This window comes from Bos indicus x Bos taurus, chromosome 21 (genome assembly GCF_003369695.1).
Source record: "Bos indicus x Bos taurus breed Angus x Brahman F1 hybrid chromosome 21, Bos_hybrid_MaternalHap_v2.0, whole genome shotgun sequence".
Classification (NCBI taxonomy): domain Eukaryota; kingdom Metazoa; phylum Chordata; class Mammalia; order Artiodactyla; family Bovidae; genus Bos; species Bos indicus x Bos taurus.
Genome location: NC_040096.1, coordinates 59,202,644 through 59,219,348, shown reverse-complemented (window position 1 = coordinate 59,219,348; position 16,705 = coordinate 59,202,644). Strand labels below are relative to the sequence as shown.

The following is a 16,705-nucleotide window of genomic DNA, read 5'->3' as shown; positions in this document are numbered from 1 at the left end:
TAGGTCTCCTGCATTGGCAGGCGAGTTCTTCACCACTAGCGCTACCTGAGAAACCCATCATTCACCCTTATGGAAACGCGAATCAAAACTACAATAGACACTACCTCAAACCTAAGAGGGATATATTAATAATAGATACTAAACAACATGTGCTGTCAAGGATATGGAGAAATGAACCCATCGTACACTGCTGGTGAAAATGGTGCCGTTGCTCTAGAAATTGGTTTGGTGGTTCTTCAAAGCGCTAAATGCAGAGTGAGCACTTGAGCCAGCAATTCCCTGCCTATGTACACACCCAGGGAAAATGAAAACATGCGTCCACAGAACAGTGTGCACGTGAATGTGTAGAGCAGCTTATTTATAAAACCCCAGAAACCTAAAACAGAAAACGATCAGCAAGGTGACAAATGGATAAACGCGGTGCTGTGTACGCAGACAGAGGAACACGCTTCAGCCACAGAAAGGAGCGAAACACCGATACACACGCAACGCGGATGAATCCTGAAAACATTATGGTGCGTGAAAAATGCTGGTCACCAAAGGTCACATATCGTATTATTCCTTTTATATAAAATATCCAGATGTTAAATCCAGAGACACCAAAATCATATTAGGAGTTACCATGCCCTGGGGAAAGGGTAGAATGGGGAGTGAGAGCTTAAAAGGTATAGGGTTTGCTCTGGGGGTGATTAAAATGGTTAGACACTAAAAAGAAATAATAGTTTCACAGGATTGTGAATGTGATAATCATCATTAAATTTTATACTTTAAAATGGTTAGTTTTATGTTATGTAAATTTCACTTCAGTAGAGAGAGATCTAAGGACAGAATAATTAAATGCCTCGTGTAGGCATTGTGTAGACATTGCTTGGATCCTAATTTTAAAAGAATTTGATTTTTAAGTTTACGCACCCATCAGGGGAGTGATAACTTGATATTTGATAATATTAAGGACTTATGCTTATTTTTAAGCATGATATGCCATTTTAAGTATTTTTAAAATTCTTATGATTAAAATAACAAGATGTGTAAGATTTGCTACAAAACAAATCCCAAAGAGGGAAAGAGTTAGGAGGCAGGGAATAATTGTATTGGCTCCATGTTAATAATGACTGAAGCTGCTGATATGTATGTGAGTTTATGTCATCCTCTCTATTTGTGCAATGCCTGAATTTTTCCATGAAACCAAAAGTCCTTGAGGGAGACACTGTGGTTTGTTTCCCAGTGCTTAATGCATCCTCAGCATGAACTGGGGGCTCATGAGTGAGTGAAGGAAGGAGGGAAGGCATGGATACCGTGCATATCATCATAACCCTTGTGTTCCTTCCCTTTACAACCTCAAGCGAACATCAAGAGAAAGAATTGAAGATGCTGACAAGTCAAGGAAAACTGAGACTGTGTGTGTTTATGTCCAGGCAGTAGATGAGCAGAATAAAAATAAGTCATAGGAAACAAGACTCTTAAGAGTCCGTTGGACTGCAAGGACATCAAACCAGTCCATGCTAAAGGAAATCAGTCCTGAACAGTCACTGGAAGCACTGATGCCGAAGCTGAAACTGCAATACTTCAGCCATCTGATGCAAAGACGGACTCCTTGGAAAAGCCCCTGATGCTGGGAAAGATTGAAGGCTGGAGGAGAAGGGGACAAGAGAGGGTGAGATGTTCAGATGGCATCACTGACTTGATGGATGTGAGTTTGAGCAAAGTCGGGGAGTTGGTGATGGACAGGGAAGTCTGACGTGCTGCAGTCCATGGGATTGCAAAGTGTCAGACACGACTGAGCGACTCAACTGAACTGAAGTAAACAAAACTGGGAGCAGATGGAGTCTGGCTCACACCCATTAACCCATGTTCACCCTGCTTCTGCACTCAGTCTGGAGGCCACCTGAGTGTCACCCCTGCCACCAGGCCAGCTCGGGAAGCAGAAGGCCTTCGAGCTGTAAAAGTGTTGCAAACACTCTCTCTGTTGAGTACATACTAACTTTTCTGCTGCATTAAAAAAAAAAAAAGCTGCTCATCTCCCTCCAGGAGCACCCAGACCTGGATGCAGATGCACCCTGGGCTGTAACCAGCTCCTTGCACACCTGGACCCAGGACAGGAGGGTCGCAGCCCTGAGCTGGGGCAGCTCACAGTCTCCTCCAGGCAATGCCAGGTGGCCCCGGCCAAGGGGCAAACAGCCATGAGCATCAGCATTCAGGCAGGAGAGGACGTAATTCTCAAGAGAAAGACTCTCGGGATGTTCGTATTGCCTCTGGATCCATCCGACTCGGGAAGAACCATTTCAGTGACCTCCTGTCTTCTCACACATGTTCATACATGTACACACGCACACTCTCTCACACACACACTCTACCGTTTATCCCACTGTCAATGAGAAAACTGAGGGCCAAGGAGGCCCACCCCTGTGCCACGGGGCAGAGTGGCCTTTCTCCATCTCACCGACACCCAACAGACTGTTTGTGCCCATTCCAGTGACCCCACATCTCTCACCCTCAACTCTTTCTGCCCTAGGCTGTGTCCGCCCACACTGAGTCTCAGACCCATGACTGCATGTCTCTCTGGGCCATGTTTTCAGGCCTCTCCACCTCCATCCTCAGCCATGCAGTTGGCATCTCAAACTCCACAAGGAGGCTGCTAAGGAGGGATACAGAGAGCCCATGACTCGGAAGGGTGAGCACCAGGAATTCCTGGAATCAGACGTCAGGGAACCCCTTGCGGAGCCTGGCAGATCTACATGACATCATGGTCCCCTCTGTCCCATCTCAGGTTTCCCCTTACCCCACCTGCAGGGCAAATATCACTCAGCAAGTGATGTTGGCTCCTACGCTGGAAATCAGTAGAGGCCTTAGAGCTAAGGAGACACCAGAGCATCCTATCAGGAAACCCACCTGTCCCTCACGGGGGAAGTCTTGACCTTAACTCTCATCCTCCGCTGCTCAGGATCCCCTCCCGCCTCCTCCATCCCAGGCCCTCGGCTCTCACCAGGGATTCTGGGCGCCAGCCCCCTGGGTTGTTCCTGTGCAGCCCCGGGTTAGCGATGCTGTCAAGCCACATCTGATAACTATCCCTAAGGACTGTGCCAGGCTGCAGCCTTGTGGCTGGTCACCCCACCCCCTGAGTCTCTCCTAAGGGCACACAAACAGACCCAAAGAACTAGCAGCATCTTTATCACACACAAGCCAACTCCAGCCCAGCTCTTGCCAGGCTGATGGCTGAACTCTAGATAAGTTGACTGCACCTCCTCTTAGCTCTCCTTCTCTGGCCTTCCAGCCAGGGCGGGGCTTCCCTCATTCTGCTCATCTTGTCCTTGCCCCGCCCCCCTGTGGCTTTAGTCACTGCATCCCAGAAACCACTCATTCTCCCTTTACCCCTAAGTCCCCTTCCCTGTCCGCTGTCTGCCTCTCCTGTGGTCCTGGGGTGACGGCTTTCCTCCCTGGCTCCCCGCTCCTCCCCACTCTGTTCCTCTCCCTGGTGCCTTGCCTTTGGGTGTCCTCCTCTTTGCACCCCTTGGCACTCAGCTTAGGGGACCTCCTTCCATCCGTGCTCACCTGTCCATCCTGGGAGGATCAATCCTGATGCTTCCCTCCTGCCTGGTTCTCTCCTGAACTTCCCCTGAGCAGATGCCTTCGCTGCCTCCTGGGAACCATGCAAATCTCCTCACATCAACCCTCTGTTTAAATCCCTTTAAAGCTGCCTAGGACCCCATGGAATTTTCCCAGAACCCTCACTGAGTCCCAGGTCCCCGGTTCTCCAGCGGCTCCATCACGGCCCCGTGCTCCCTGCCGACCCTCACTTTCTGCTCCAGTTGTGCCCAATTTCTTTCCCTTTCTTGAAAATGCCCCCCTCGCTTGTTCTCTTGCTGGCAACACTCTGCTCTCTGTTCACCCACAACCTTCTACCTTTCCTCTGCTGGCAGCACTGCAATCCCCTCCTCCAGGAAGCCTTCCCTGACTGCCCACTGAGTCTGGTCCTCCCCTCTCAGCCTCCAATCCCTTTCTTCATCACCCATCTCCCCCATATATTCTAAGTCCCATGAGGCCCATTGCTGCAAAAATCTTTATGGGCCGAGTGGCTGTGTGATTTAGCGTGTTCCTCTGACATCCATCTGGTTGGGATAACATCTTGCTGGCAGTAATTTCTAGATGTGGGAAACTGTCGCCTTGAGGGGATTACTGAGCCTCTCTGTTCCTCAGTTTGCCCATTGGTAAAATGGGATGAGTAACAGCAAGTATCTCATGTGACATAAATGGGTTATTCCAGGTAGAGGTCTTAGCAGCTTGCTTGGAAGAGAGATCTCTTCCAAGAGACGTCAGTTTGGGTGACGTCATCATTACCGTGTGCTCTCCCCGGGGATCTCACAGCCCCAGTACATCAGGGGCTGAAGGGCTGTGTGTTGCTGTTATTACACATTGTGTGTCTATTGCTTTTTGACTCCTAGGAGCGCCATATTGGTGGCTGATGGGGATCCTCTGTCAGGGGAGGAGGTGGAATTCGCCAGGCGGTGGAGGAGCTCAGCTGGGATCCTGGGAGTAGCTGGTCTCCCAGGTTGGGGTGCTGGGCAGCAGAGGGGTGATCCTGGGGAAGGAGGCCTAACTCAGCCACAGGAAGGAGGGGTCCAGGGGCATGTGCCAGAAGAGGTCAGTGTCAGAGCCCATGCAAGTGAGCACCACGGCACATCCCAGGCCCTGGGGAGGAAGGAGTGAGACTTGACCTGGACCCAGAGCCCCTGGAAGTGGTCATCGGCAGCAAGGGCCCCTCCCAGTTCTAGTCCTGAGGTCCAGTGGGCTTGGTCACAGGTGCAAAGCCTGCTCCTGGGCCGGCTGGTGAGGCTGAGGCAGAGGGGCCCAGAGGGGGGGTGGGCTGAACATGTGTGGTAGGGCGAGAGGCTTGGCCTTGGGGCCCAGCAGCAGGGCGGAGACGCACAGGAAAGCCTCCAGTCCAAGGAAGGTGCTTTATTGCTGTTCTGTGGCCCAGAGCCTCCTTGTCACCAGGACATACAGCGCCCGTGCACCTGGAGCCCCTAGCACTGTCGCTGTCACCTTCCAGGGATGAGCAGAGGGGGCCAGGCTGCTTCCAGGGACCTGGGCACCCAGCTCCTTAGGGAGGAGGGGAGCTCTAGGCTTCCTTGGGGTTGGTGACTTTGCCCAAAAAGATGATGCTCTGAGTCTCTTTGCAGAATATGGAAAGCAGAAAGGGCCTGTTGAAACTGATATTTAGCGCGTGCAACGGTAATGAAGTAAACATTATGACAGCCGTGACAGCAGCTCCTTCCGTGCCCTCCTCGCCCACGTCGAGCACGGCCTTGTGGATCACCTGTAGGGACACCGGAACATTACCACTGGAGATGGGGAGGCAGGGTGTGAGCAGGGGCCTGAGCGCCTCTGAGGACCGACGTTCATCCACCTGCTCCTGGTCAGTCACTGTGCTGTCAACCTGTTCAATCTGTCTGTTTCCCATCCAACTATCAGCTGCTTTGCCGTTGTGATACATGGATGTGCAAAGGGAAGCTGAGAGTCCTGGGCCCAGGGTCAGAGAGGCAAAGAGCAGGGGCTCCTGGATCTGGATCCCTCTCTGTCTGAGTCCACAGACTCTGCTGTCCCCCAAGCACCCCCTAGTGTAGGGGGAGGGGCCAGATCGAGGCACTTTTCTTGCAGGGAACCGTCCACAGTCCTTCCATACCAAAGTTGCAGATGCGCGGCACTGCTTTCTGCGCCACGGTGGCCCCAGCTGACGTGTCCCTGAGCCCTCAGCTACCTTGCCTAGAATTGGCTTCCCAGTCCTGGACTACAAGGCCCCATGGCCTCTGTGCCTCCTTTACCAGGCCCTCTGGCAGGTGGGGTGCAGGGGAGACTGCAGGGCTTTCCAGCCACCCCCATTTATTCTAACTTCTCTGCTTCTAGGATGGCAGTACCAGGACCCCTGGGGTCCTTCTCTCCCGCTCTTAGTATTTATTCATCATGATGGCCCTGAGCCATTGTTAGTACCTCTTACCTGCTCTGCCAGTTTCTTCATGCTGGGTAAGAACTATCACCATATTTTGTAGGTGAAAAGAACTAAGGGCCACAGGATTTTATTTGCCTGTTTAGGCATGAAAAGTAGAGCTTGCAACGGGGTCCACTGATTCCACTCCAGGGGAATTCTTTCCCAATGATGGACTCGTGGTCACATTATATTTCAGGGAAGGTGGGGACAACTCCCAAGATGATTGTAACTCAGTCCTGGGGAGGGTGATTGATTTATAGGAAATTCAATGAATTTGCAAATTCACAATTAGCCAAACATCTACCTGTCTGCCCCCATTCAAGCTCCTATAAAAAGGATGAATTGTGCAAAGTTTAGACTTACCTGGGAAACTGCCAGCTTGTGGTCATTTGTGATTCCTGAGAAGTCCGCATCGCTGGTGAAGATTTTCTTGATACCCAGCTGGGAAAGGATGTCTCTCAGCTGATAGTCACTGGAGATGGAAAACCTTGGCAGGCTGAGTTCATCTATATGTCTAGGAAATTAGAAAGATAAACTTGAACTCACACTGGACATAGTGTCTGCTTTTCTTCCACCTCACAGTTTGATCTTCTGTGGTTTCATCTCCAACCACCTCCTTAACACTGGAAACATGAACTTCCTTCCTCAGTGTCTAGACCCCTCAGGATGCTGCTGCTGCTGCTAAGTCGCTTCAGTCGTGTCCGACTCTGTGCGACCCCATAGACGGCAGCCCACCAGGCTCCCCCGTCCCTGGGATTCTCCAAGCAAGAACACTGGAGTGGGTTGCCATTTCCTTTTCCAATGCATGAAAGTGAAAAGTGAAAGTGAAGTCCCTCAGTCAGGTCCGACCCTTAGCGACCCCATGGACTGCAGCCTACCAGGCTCCTCTGTCCATGGGATTTTCCAGGCAAGAGTACTGGAGTGGGGTGCCATTGCAGGCTAACTCTCCTTAATTCCTAATTATGCATTCCTGACTGAAAGAGTCTAATGTCCCTAGGGCTGGGGCTGTGGTGTTGCCCACAAAGGTCCTCGCCTCTCCCCTGCATGGTTGCAGGCAAGGAAAACACCCTCCTCCAACAGGGATTTCACAATAGCTAGGAGATTGTGCCCGGGGGGCTGTTCCACAGGCACCAGGAAGGCTTCCTGCAGGAGGTGGCATGGAGCCTGAGTCCCAGGGGAAGGGATGGATCTAACTGGGTGAAGAGGAGCCTAGGAGGAGGTGGATGCACTTGCAGGAATGTGGGAAGCCAGAGGGGCTGTTCCACAGCACAAGGGTGGCCTGAGTGTGGGCAGCAGGGAAGGAAGGAGCTGAATAGGGGCTTGGAGGGGACATGGGGGGCTGGGGGCTGCAGTCAGGGGACTTGGGGACATGAATCTTCCAATTCAGAGTCTCCATCTTGCCTTCCCAGTTGAGGACAGGACAGCTTCAGCTCTGAGCGCAGCCACCAGCAGGTTCTTGGAGCAAGAACCTGCTGGCAGCTCCCACCAGGCCTAACCCACCCCGAGACCTCCCTCCCTCTCTCTCTGTATTTCCCTTAAGACTCATGTCAGGCTATCTGGTCTTAGATGCCAAATATGAGGAGTTCCCCTTAAACTGTGGGGTGCCCTGCACAGCTGCCCACACCCCCTCCCTACCCGCCCCTGCAGACTCTGGCCCAGCTGCCTCTCCTTTTCTTGTCCCCCTGAGATCAGTCTTCTGAATCCCACCTCCTGGTCTGTGTCTACCCTTGGGTTTACCCAGAACACAACCCCTCCCCATACTTGCCGGCTCCTCCTGGTCCAGCCCCCAGCGCCCTCCCCTGGGTGACCCTACTGGGCTCCTGGTGGCCTCCCTGCCTCCATTCATGTCCTCTGCCATCTGCTCTCCACTCAGCACCCTGAGTGGTTCTTCTAAAACATCACTCAGCTCTTTTGCTCTTTGACTCAAAACCTTGTGATGAGTTTCCATTTCCCTTAGATGGTGGGGGAGTCAAGGGGTCTGAAAGACTCCAACTGACCTGAGTCTTCCCTGAGGACCCCGACCTCTCCCAACTTCTCCTCTCACTCCCTCTGCTCTCCTGCTCTGGCCTCACTAATCCTCAATGACACCAGGCTCGCTCCTGCCTCAGAGGCTTTGCACTGACTGTTCCTTTGGTCAGCAATGCTTTTCCCCACAACATCCACATGACTCAGTCCCTCACCTCACACATCACCTAAGGGCCATCCTAATTATAATCACAAACTACCCCGGATCCAATTTTCCTTCTCTTTTTCCTTTATTTTCCCTCACCTCACCATTTCCCATCTCTCTGAGTACAAACTTATTTAGTTATTTATTTCTTATCGGTCTCCCCCAGTCACAAATTAAGCACCATGAAGGTGGGAATTTAGTGTTTTATTTGCCGACTCGGGATCTAAATCATGCCCTTAGACATAACACGATCTTCATTAATTAATTCAACCAGTGCCAAGTGGATAAATGAATAAATGAGTGGCTATGATGGAAAGACAGTGTCAAGCTGGTCCTCAGAGCCTGTCTCACCTGAGCCCTCACCTCATCCCGATTCTATCCCTTCCTCTCCACCGTCGAAAGGCGGAGCCAAAGAAAGAACTGCGTGAGCGTTGGGTGTTCTGTTGAGGATCCTACTGACTCAATACATGTTGATGTGAGAGGAACCCTCAGTCCCCTTGCCGTCCCCTCCTCTGATGTCATCATCCTATGGAAGGAAAAATTTTGCCCCAAAGTCCCTAAGGTAGCAAAGGGCAAAGTCATCTCAGTACAGGTTCTCCCACCACTGTCCCGCCCCCTGACATTCCTGAGGCCCTGCTGCTGGGAGTCAGGAGTCCAGGAAGAGGGGGAAGGACCAAGAGGGCAAGTGAACCCACAGCTCCGGGTCCTGGGGAGTCACCTGGGCTGCAGGGAGTTTCACCACCGCGTCAGCGTCTCCGGGGTCAGCTTGGCTTCCAGGTCCTGCATTTTGCCCTCATCGGGGAGGATGAAGAGGGCGCTGTCATTGCTGGTGTACGTGAGCTCCACCAGCGTGCAGCCCAGCTCCTCGTCCCGGAAGTAAGGGGTTTCCAGGCGAAGGGTCATCATGGGTACCTTCACCCTCTCGTTCTTGCTCACGTGGAACTCTGATTCGTAAGTATGGTTAGGATTAAATGGCGTCTTCCACTGGGCTGGAGGAGAAGTGACAGATGAGGACTCTGTGAGTACAAGGACTGTGTCCTCTCCCTCTTCTGCCCTGATCCCTCAGTGGGGAAGACCCTCCCTGCACCAGCTGTGCCCCCGTACCATGTGCCTCTGTGTGGGCCTGCCAGGGTGTGCACATGCGCCTGGGCAGATGGGTAAGCCCTTGGGGATGGGGTGAACCCCGCAGGTCAGCATTTGAGAAGGGGGGCATGAAGCAAAGCTGGTTAGTTGTGCTACATGCAAAGTCAACAGGAAATATGGAGGGCAAGGGAGAGATGGGGATGAGGCTGGGCCTGGGGAGATACGGGACCTCCTGGCCCTTCAAGGGGACATGTTAGTGACCAGGGCTTAGTCATTGGCTGGTCAGGGAGGACACACATCCCCGCAGCCTTGCGAGCCCGGCTGGAGCAGGAGCCACACAGGGATCCAGAGGGCAGGGCGGGGTCAACAGAGGAGAGGACTCGGGTCTCCACCCAGGAGGATGGATCCTCGCTGAGGCCAGGACTTCTAGAGGAGTTCAGGGCTCTGGGGCTTCAGGGAATGTGTATCCCCACCACCTCCTGTTTGTTTCCACCCCTGCCTGTGTCCTCAAGGTTAGAGGCGGGGGTAGACAGAAAGGGAGGCTGCCTCGGGTGCCCCTGGGGAAGAGACTTGTAAGGAGAATGTCCTGAGGTGGAAAAGGAAAGGGAAGCACAGAAAACGCAAAAACCAAACATAGCAGGACAGGCCTGGATTCGTTTTTAAGAATAATTCAGTTCTAAGCTTTTATTTACAGACAACTACAGTGGCCCAAGAGGGCTGCTCTGGACTCTGCCAGGAGCCCCCAGCTCTGGACTAACTTGTCTCCAAGAGCTGGTGTCTCTTCCATAGCTGACCACTTCCTGACTTGATAATCTATCTCTAGATCCCTATTGGCCCTTCTTGCTCCCTGTGCAAAATCCATCTGCCTCTACTCTGCCCCTTGTGAATATCCAGGCTGAGGTTTGCCATGCTGACCTCCTGATACCGGGACCGGGCATCAGACCAGCTTGCAGCCAGGATAGGATCCTGTCTAGGAGGCTCCCTTCTGTAGAGGCTGCCCCCGGATGGTGGCCTGGCCTGTTCCCCCCTAAGCTGATAGAAGAGCACAGATGAAGACCCTGGGGATGCGCAGGCTCCTCAGAGTCTGTCTCACCGTGAAGCCCACCAGCCTCACTGGGAGCCTCCAGAGACCAAGTCCCCAGGCAGGTCAGAACCAGCCCATGGTGGGCAGGGCCAAGGGTCCTGAGGTCTCCAGCACCACCTCATCAGGAAGGACACACACAAGAGTGATGAGTATGGGAAAACCCTTCCTCTAGCAGCGGGGTAAGATTAAGTCACAACAAAACTCTCCCCCGGTGTCAGACAAAGGGTTAGCAGCTTCGGTGCACTAACGTCCTATAATGAGCATTGGAGTTTGGGAAATCCCAAGACGATCAAAGCCAATGGTTGGGGCAGGGCCTCAGTGCCGAAGCCCCTTAAGCTGAGGGCAGCCTTCTCTATTGGAGAAGGCAATGGCACCCCACTCCAGTACTCTTGCCTGGAAAATCCCATGGATAGAGGAGCCTGGTTGGCCACAGTACATGGGGTCGCTAAGAGTCAGACAAGACTCGGCGACTTCACTTTCAATTTTCACTTTCCTGCATTGGAGAAGGCAACGGCAACCCACTCCAGTGTTCTTGCCTGGAGAATCCCAGGGAAGGGGGAGCCTGGTGGGCTGCGGTCTCTGGGGTCGCACAGAGTTAGACACGACTGAAGCAACTTAGCAGCAGCAGCAGCAACCTTCTCTATAGTGTTTCACCTAATGACAGTTGACTAAGCCAGGAAATAGCCCTGACACCTCAGAAAATAAGTATTTGTTCCTCTGAACCCCAAACTAGGCACCCACCTTTAAAGAAGATATAATTCAACAAGATTAAATTTGTGAGCACGTCAAGATCATTTAAGAGCTTCTCAATTTTTCCATGCGTTTTATTCTTCACATATTCATTGATAAGCTTTACGGCAGCTTCAGAATCCTTGAAGTTGATGGATAAAACCTCAGAGGCGTAAAAAGCCTCGGCATCTTTCCTGAATTTGTCCAGCAGCTTCAGCTCCTCTGGCACAAATATGGCGTTGCCCACACTCAGCTGCAGCTGGTTGCTGGGCTGATTGAACGTCTGCAGGAGGTGCTGGAAGCCCTGGTGGATTTCTGTCTCGGGGGTCTCTGTGAGGTTGAACTTGAGACCTTCCAGGATCTCTGTCACAGTGGGGCCATGAGCCCCCAGGGACAAGAAGGCCAAGGCTATGGAGACGCTCAGAGGGGAGAAGATGACGTTCTTATTGGGGTCCTTCAAAGCCAACTGCTTGTAGAGGCTGAAGGCGAAGTCAGTGTTGCTGGAGGCTAATGAGTGGCCATCCACAGACGTCACTTTGTGCTGTTCTTCTGGGGTCACATTCTCTGGGAGGCAGTGGACCCTGGAGCAGAGCCCAGCCACCAGGATCCCCAGAGCCAGGAGGGGGGACATTCTCTCTGTCCTCATGTCTGAAAAGCAAAGCTCCTTTCAGTCCACATGTCAGATGATGTCCCAACCCCTGACACTGTCCCCCGTGGTCGCTGTTCTCTCAGCCCTGCTGCTCTGGGACCTCCCAGGGATAGGCACCCTGCTGGGCTCCCAACACACACGAGGAGGCTCTGGGCTCCCTCTCACCCTTTGGTCAAGTGCTGTGATCATTAGCAATCTCCCCAGTGGAGAGACTGGGCACAGAGAGGGGAAGGGGCTTTTCCAAGGTCACACAGTAAGCAGTGGAGAGAGTGAGAGTGAGGAGCCTGGGGTGCCTGGCTCCAGGGCGAGGAAGCCGGTGATGGGTGTGAGGTGCTGTCCAGTGAGAACCCATCTCCCTCTTCCCCGGAGCTGACACTGTCAGAGGGGCCTAGGAAGCAGGGCTCCTTTCCCACTGTGCCCCCTCTCTGTCCCCCCAGGAAGGAGCCCTGCACTGATCAGAGGACACAGCACCTCTCCCCACCTCTGAGGACAAGAGTGTGACCTCAGGGAGGCTCTCCCATCGAGGTGCCTGGTCACAGTGAGGGTTCAGGAGAGAGGCCGCCAGAGGCAGCGGGAGCCGTGCTGGAGCCTGGCTGCCCTGAGGAGGGCTGGTGCAAAGAACAAGGAGGGCAGAGCGTTCTGCTCAGCCCCTGCCACGTGGACATATGAAGGGTGCTCCCAACAAGAACCGGGAAAGGCCTCCTAGTGGGGAGAAGCAGGGTGAGCTCAGAGTCTCAGGGACCTGGTCGAGGATGTCTATTGGACCACTGTGAGTGCTGTGTGGTGACGAGCAGTGACTGCACCTCCCTGATCCTCAGTTCCCACCTCCATCCAACATGTGGAACGGCTCAGGTAACGTACAGGAAGAAGGTGCTGGGCTCCTAAGAGGAGTTCCAGATGTGTCACCCCCTCCACTGGCCACCCTCTCTAGGACTCTACAAGCCAGACTGTGATCCCTGGGGACAGAGGACCGAGATACTGCCCAGATGCCTCAGGAGAGACTGAGGTCAAACTGGTGACCTTTTCCCTGCAGCCTCTGCCCTGTCATCTCAGGATTCAGAGGAGAGAGCACTGCTGGGTGGTGACGGGTAAGTGGGGAGATTGAGGAGGGGAGAAGCCTGAGCTGAGTCTCAGCCAGAGCCCAGGGGAAAGGCCTTCGCACAAGCCTGAGGACAGAGGCGATCAGCTTCCCCAACAATTCAGTTTGCTCAGTGCTGATACAGTGGTTTCTTTCAAAAAGAGTTAAATATTTTTTTTTCGGAAATTATCCTGAAGGAATGGTGCTTTTTTATTTAGCCAGGTTAAGGCTCTATTTCTAAGCAGATTCACCTCTCTTCTGCTTGTCCAGGGGCCCTAGAGGGGCAGTGGAGCCCAGAAAAGCCCCCTGGAGACCCCTCTGCCCAGCGGAACCTGGTGCACTAATTCTGTCCCCAGGGCTCTCTAAGAGCAGTGCCCTGTCCCAGGCAAGGAGACGCACCTCAGGCCCTTGGGGGAGCTCTGACCTGACGCTGGATGCACAGCTATATGGAGCGCAGCTGGCTCGAATAACAATCCCAAAGAGTCAGAAGCAGAAATGTCCCCAGAAGCCCTGGTGGCACGTCCCTCCCTTTGCAGGATGAAAGCTAAGACCCAGAGAGAGGACTGGTCTTCAGAGGACTCAGAACCCTCCCAGCTTTGGACACATGTCCTCCTGCCTCCCTCCTGCCTCAGGCTCTACTGACCCCTGATCAAGGCCAGAACCACCCTGGGAAAGGGGTCCCTTGGCTCCCAGTGTGGGAGCATCACGGATTACCTGCCTGCGAGAGCGGGGTGTGGGCAGTGGATCCAGAGGCGCCGCCTGCCCGGATGCTGGAGTTTCCCAGGTGCTGCTGCCTATTTATCCTGCAAAGCCCTCCTCCCAGGCTTGTGAAACATTGGCGGGGACAACACAGGACTCTGTCCTCTGACTGGAAATGGGCAGATGACCATTCCTGGTAACAGGTTTCATTAGATCTACTCAAACAATCTAGTTACCGAAATTGCTTTTTCCCCCTAAAAAATATCCATAAAACTAGCACACACAAAAAGTCTATCCTGTGTTAGAGTTTTCTTCTGTTTATAAAATACTCATTGAGGAACATGTGACAACTCAGAAAACATCAAATGGACCATTGAAAACTTCTCCAAATTGTTGTTCTTTTTAAAGAGTTATCGACTCTTATTGGTGTTTTATTCCTGTTTCTGATATCCTCATTGAGGATCATGTAGAACCCTGAAAATGTAAAGAGCTTGGAAAATATTCCCTAGCACTCTATCCCCAGGGAAATCCCAAGTCAGCACTGTGTTGTGTGTCTTTGTTGGGAGTTTTCTTTGCAGTGTGTATGTGTGCACGCGCCTTTATGTGATAGGAATCTCCAAACACAAACTCACACATGTTTTTCTTTGTTTTGTTTTTCATTTGGCTGCACTAGGTCTTAGTTGAGGCAGGCGGGATCTTTAGTTTGGGCATGTGGGATCTAGTTCCCTGACCAGGGATCAACCCCAGGCCCTCTGCATTGGGGGCGCTGAGCCTAAGCCCCCAGACCTCCAAGGAAGGCCCTCACACATGGTTGTTAATATGCTATAAGCTATTTGTTTGCAGCTTGATTTGCAAGTTGAGGCACTCCTTTTGCATTCCCACAGGGCTGATGTGAGCCTGAGGACCCCAGAGAATGTCAGGAGCTCCAGTGTCTGGGGCCACTGGTCTCGGCCATGACCTTCATCCTTCTGCCCTTCACTATGTGTTCAACGAAAGAGCCGGTTGTCCTCCACCCCTAATGAGATATCTTAGATGTCTCATTGAGCCAATCTCAGGTATTTTATGGGCTCAGGGAATAAACCTACCCGTTCATCCCTCATAGTCACCACCCTCGAGCCATGACACCCCCTGACAGACCCTTGGGGACCGCTGGGGGTTCCATCAAGCACAGTTTGCAAACCACTGGCTTTGTGCTGAGCATATGGCTTTTCCATGAAGTAACCTTCAATTGTGAAAGTACTATTCACCAGCTGTTTGAACCCACGCAATTTACTGGAAATCGATCAACCTTAAACTCTTCAACTCCAAAATGCATGCGGATAACAACACTTCCCTGACTGGAAAGGCGTGGGAGGACATGTCTGTGAAGATTTAGTCAAATAATACTGAATTGAGCTCTAGTAGAACAACTTTTTGTTGTTGCTTTGCATAGTGTGGCATCGTTTGTTGTTCAGATGCTAAGTTGTGTTCAACTCTTTGTGACACCATGGACTGCAGCACGCCAGAATTCCCTGTCCTTCACTATCTCCCCAGAGAAGACAATGGCACCCCACTCCAGTACTCTTGCCTGGAAAATCCCATGAACGGAGGAGCCTGGAAGGCTGCAGTCCATGGTGTCGCTAAGAGTTGGACACAACTGAGCGACTTCACTTTCATTTTTCACTTTCATGCTTTGGAGAAGGAAATGGCAACCCACTCCAGTGTTCTTGCCTGCAGAATCCCAGGGACGGGGGAGCCTGGTGGGTTGCTGTCTATGGGGTCGCACAGAGTCGGACATGACTGAAGTGACTTACCTTACCTTACCTTCACTATCTCCCAGAGTTTACTCAAATTCAGGTCCATCAAGTTGGGGATGCCATCCAACCATCTCATTCTGTCATCCCTTTGTCCTCCTGCTCTTAGTCTTTCCCAGCATCAGGGTCTTTTCCAATGAATCTGCTCTTCTCATCAGGTGAGATGGACTGGAGGGACTGAGCTTCAGCATCAGTCCCTCCAGTGAATATTCAGGGTTAATTTCCTTTAGGATTGAAGGTTTGATCTCCATGACGTCCAAGGGGCCTCTGCATCCATACAGAACTTAAAAAATATTCAGTGACAGAAAGGCACTGAGATGATCAAGAAGAGCTCGTCCTTCCTGAGATCATGATCTATGTCCTATCAGTCTCCAAATATCTCCAGAAGTGACTGTATATTTTTAAGTTACAGAAAATCACAAGGAACATAGACATGAAAACAAAGCTGCAGTCTATTTTTCTGTTTTAAGTCCAGATGTAAATAGCAGGTTGACAAGGTAATTCATGTTGTAAGGGATTCAGGGTGCTTTTATTCCTCGTGATCTTTGCCAGGTCCCAGATGGCTCATTGCCACATCCACTTTCTATTTAACGGGAGAGCAAGGGATAGGGCTTTCCTCATAGCTCAGTTCGTAAAGAATCTGCCTGCAATGCAGAAAACCCTGGTTCGATTCCTGGGTTGGAAAGACCCTCTGGAGAAGGGATAGGTCACCCATTCCAGCATTCTTGGGCTTCCCTTGTGGTTCAGCTGGTAAAGAATGCACCTGCATTATGGGAGACCTGGGTTCAATCCCTGGGTGAGGAAAATCTGAAGAAGGGAAAAGCTATCCACTCCAGTACTCTGGCCTGGAGAATTCCATGGACTGTATACCCCACGGGGGTGCAAAAAGTCAGACATGACTGAGCAACTTTCACTGTCACTTTAGGGCTTCCATTATAGCTCAGGTGTTTAAGAATCTGCCTTCTATGCAGTAGACCTGGGTTTGATTCCTAGGTCAGGAAGACCCCCTGGAGAAGAAAACGGCAAGCCATTCCAGTATTCTTGCCTGGAGGATTCCATGGACAGAGGAGCCTGGCAGACTATAGTCCATGGGGTTGCAAGAGTTGGACATGGCTTAGTGACTAAACCAAGGGATAAAAGGAAAGGCACCCTACTCTTTGAGATAAATTATCTAAATATCACCTGCCTTCTTTCCACTTCTGCTCCATTGCCCAGAGCTTGATCCTAGGGCTATATCTTGCTGCAAGGAGGCTGTGCTGTGAGGTCAATATTCTACATTGGATAACCCATGTCACAGCTGAAAATGGGAGGTTTCTTTCTCAAGAGAAAATGAGAATGGACATGCATCATGACTTCTAATCTTGCCACCACGTTCTACCTGAGTGTTCCCTAGTCCTCTGGCCCCAGGGGAGCCATCATTTTTCTTAATGCTGTCAT

General features: G+C 51.9%; 1 protein-coding gene across 1 annotated transcript; it reads right to left on the bottom strand.

The window, feature by feature from the left end:
• Positions 1-4,938: 4,938 nt before the first annotated feature.
• On the bottom strand, positions 4,939-13,543 carry LOC113879932 (serpin A3-7-like). Its single transcript, XM_027521794.1, is given in 5 exon segments — positions 4,939-5,314; positions 6,347-6,497; positions 8,872-9,142; positions 11,062-11,697; positions 13,495-13,543. Coding segments are annotated over 4 exon segments (1,254 nt in total). The 5' UTR covers positions 11,696-11,697; positions 13,495-13,543; the 3' UTR covers positions 4,939-5,116.
• Positions 13,544-16,705: the final 3,162 nt, after the last annotated feature.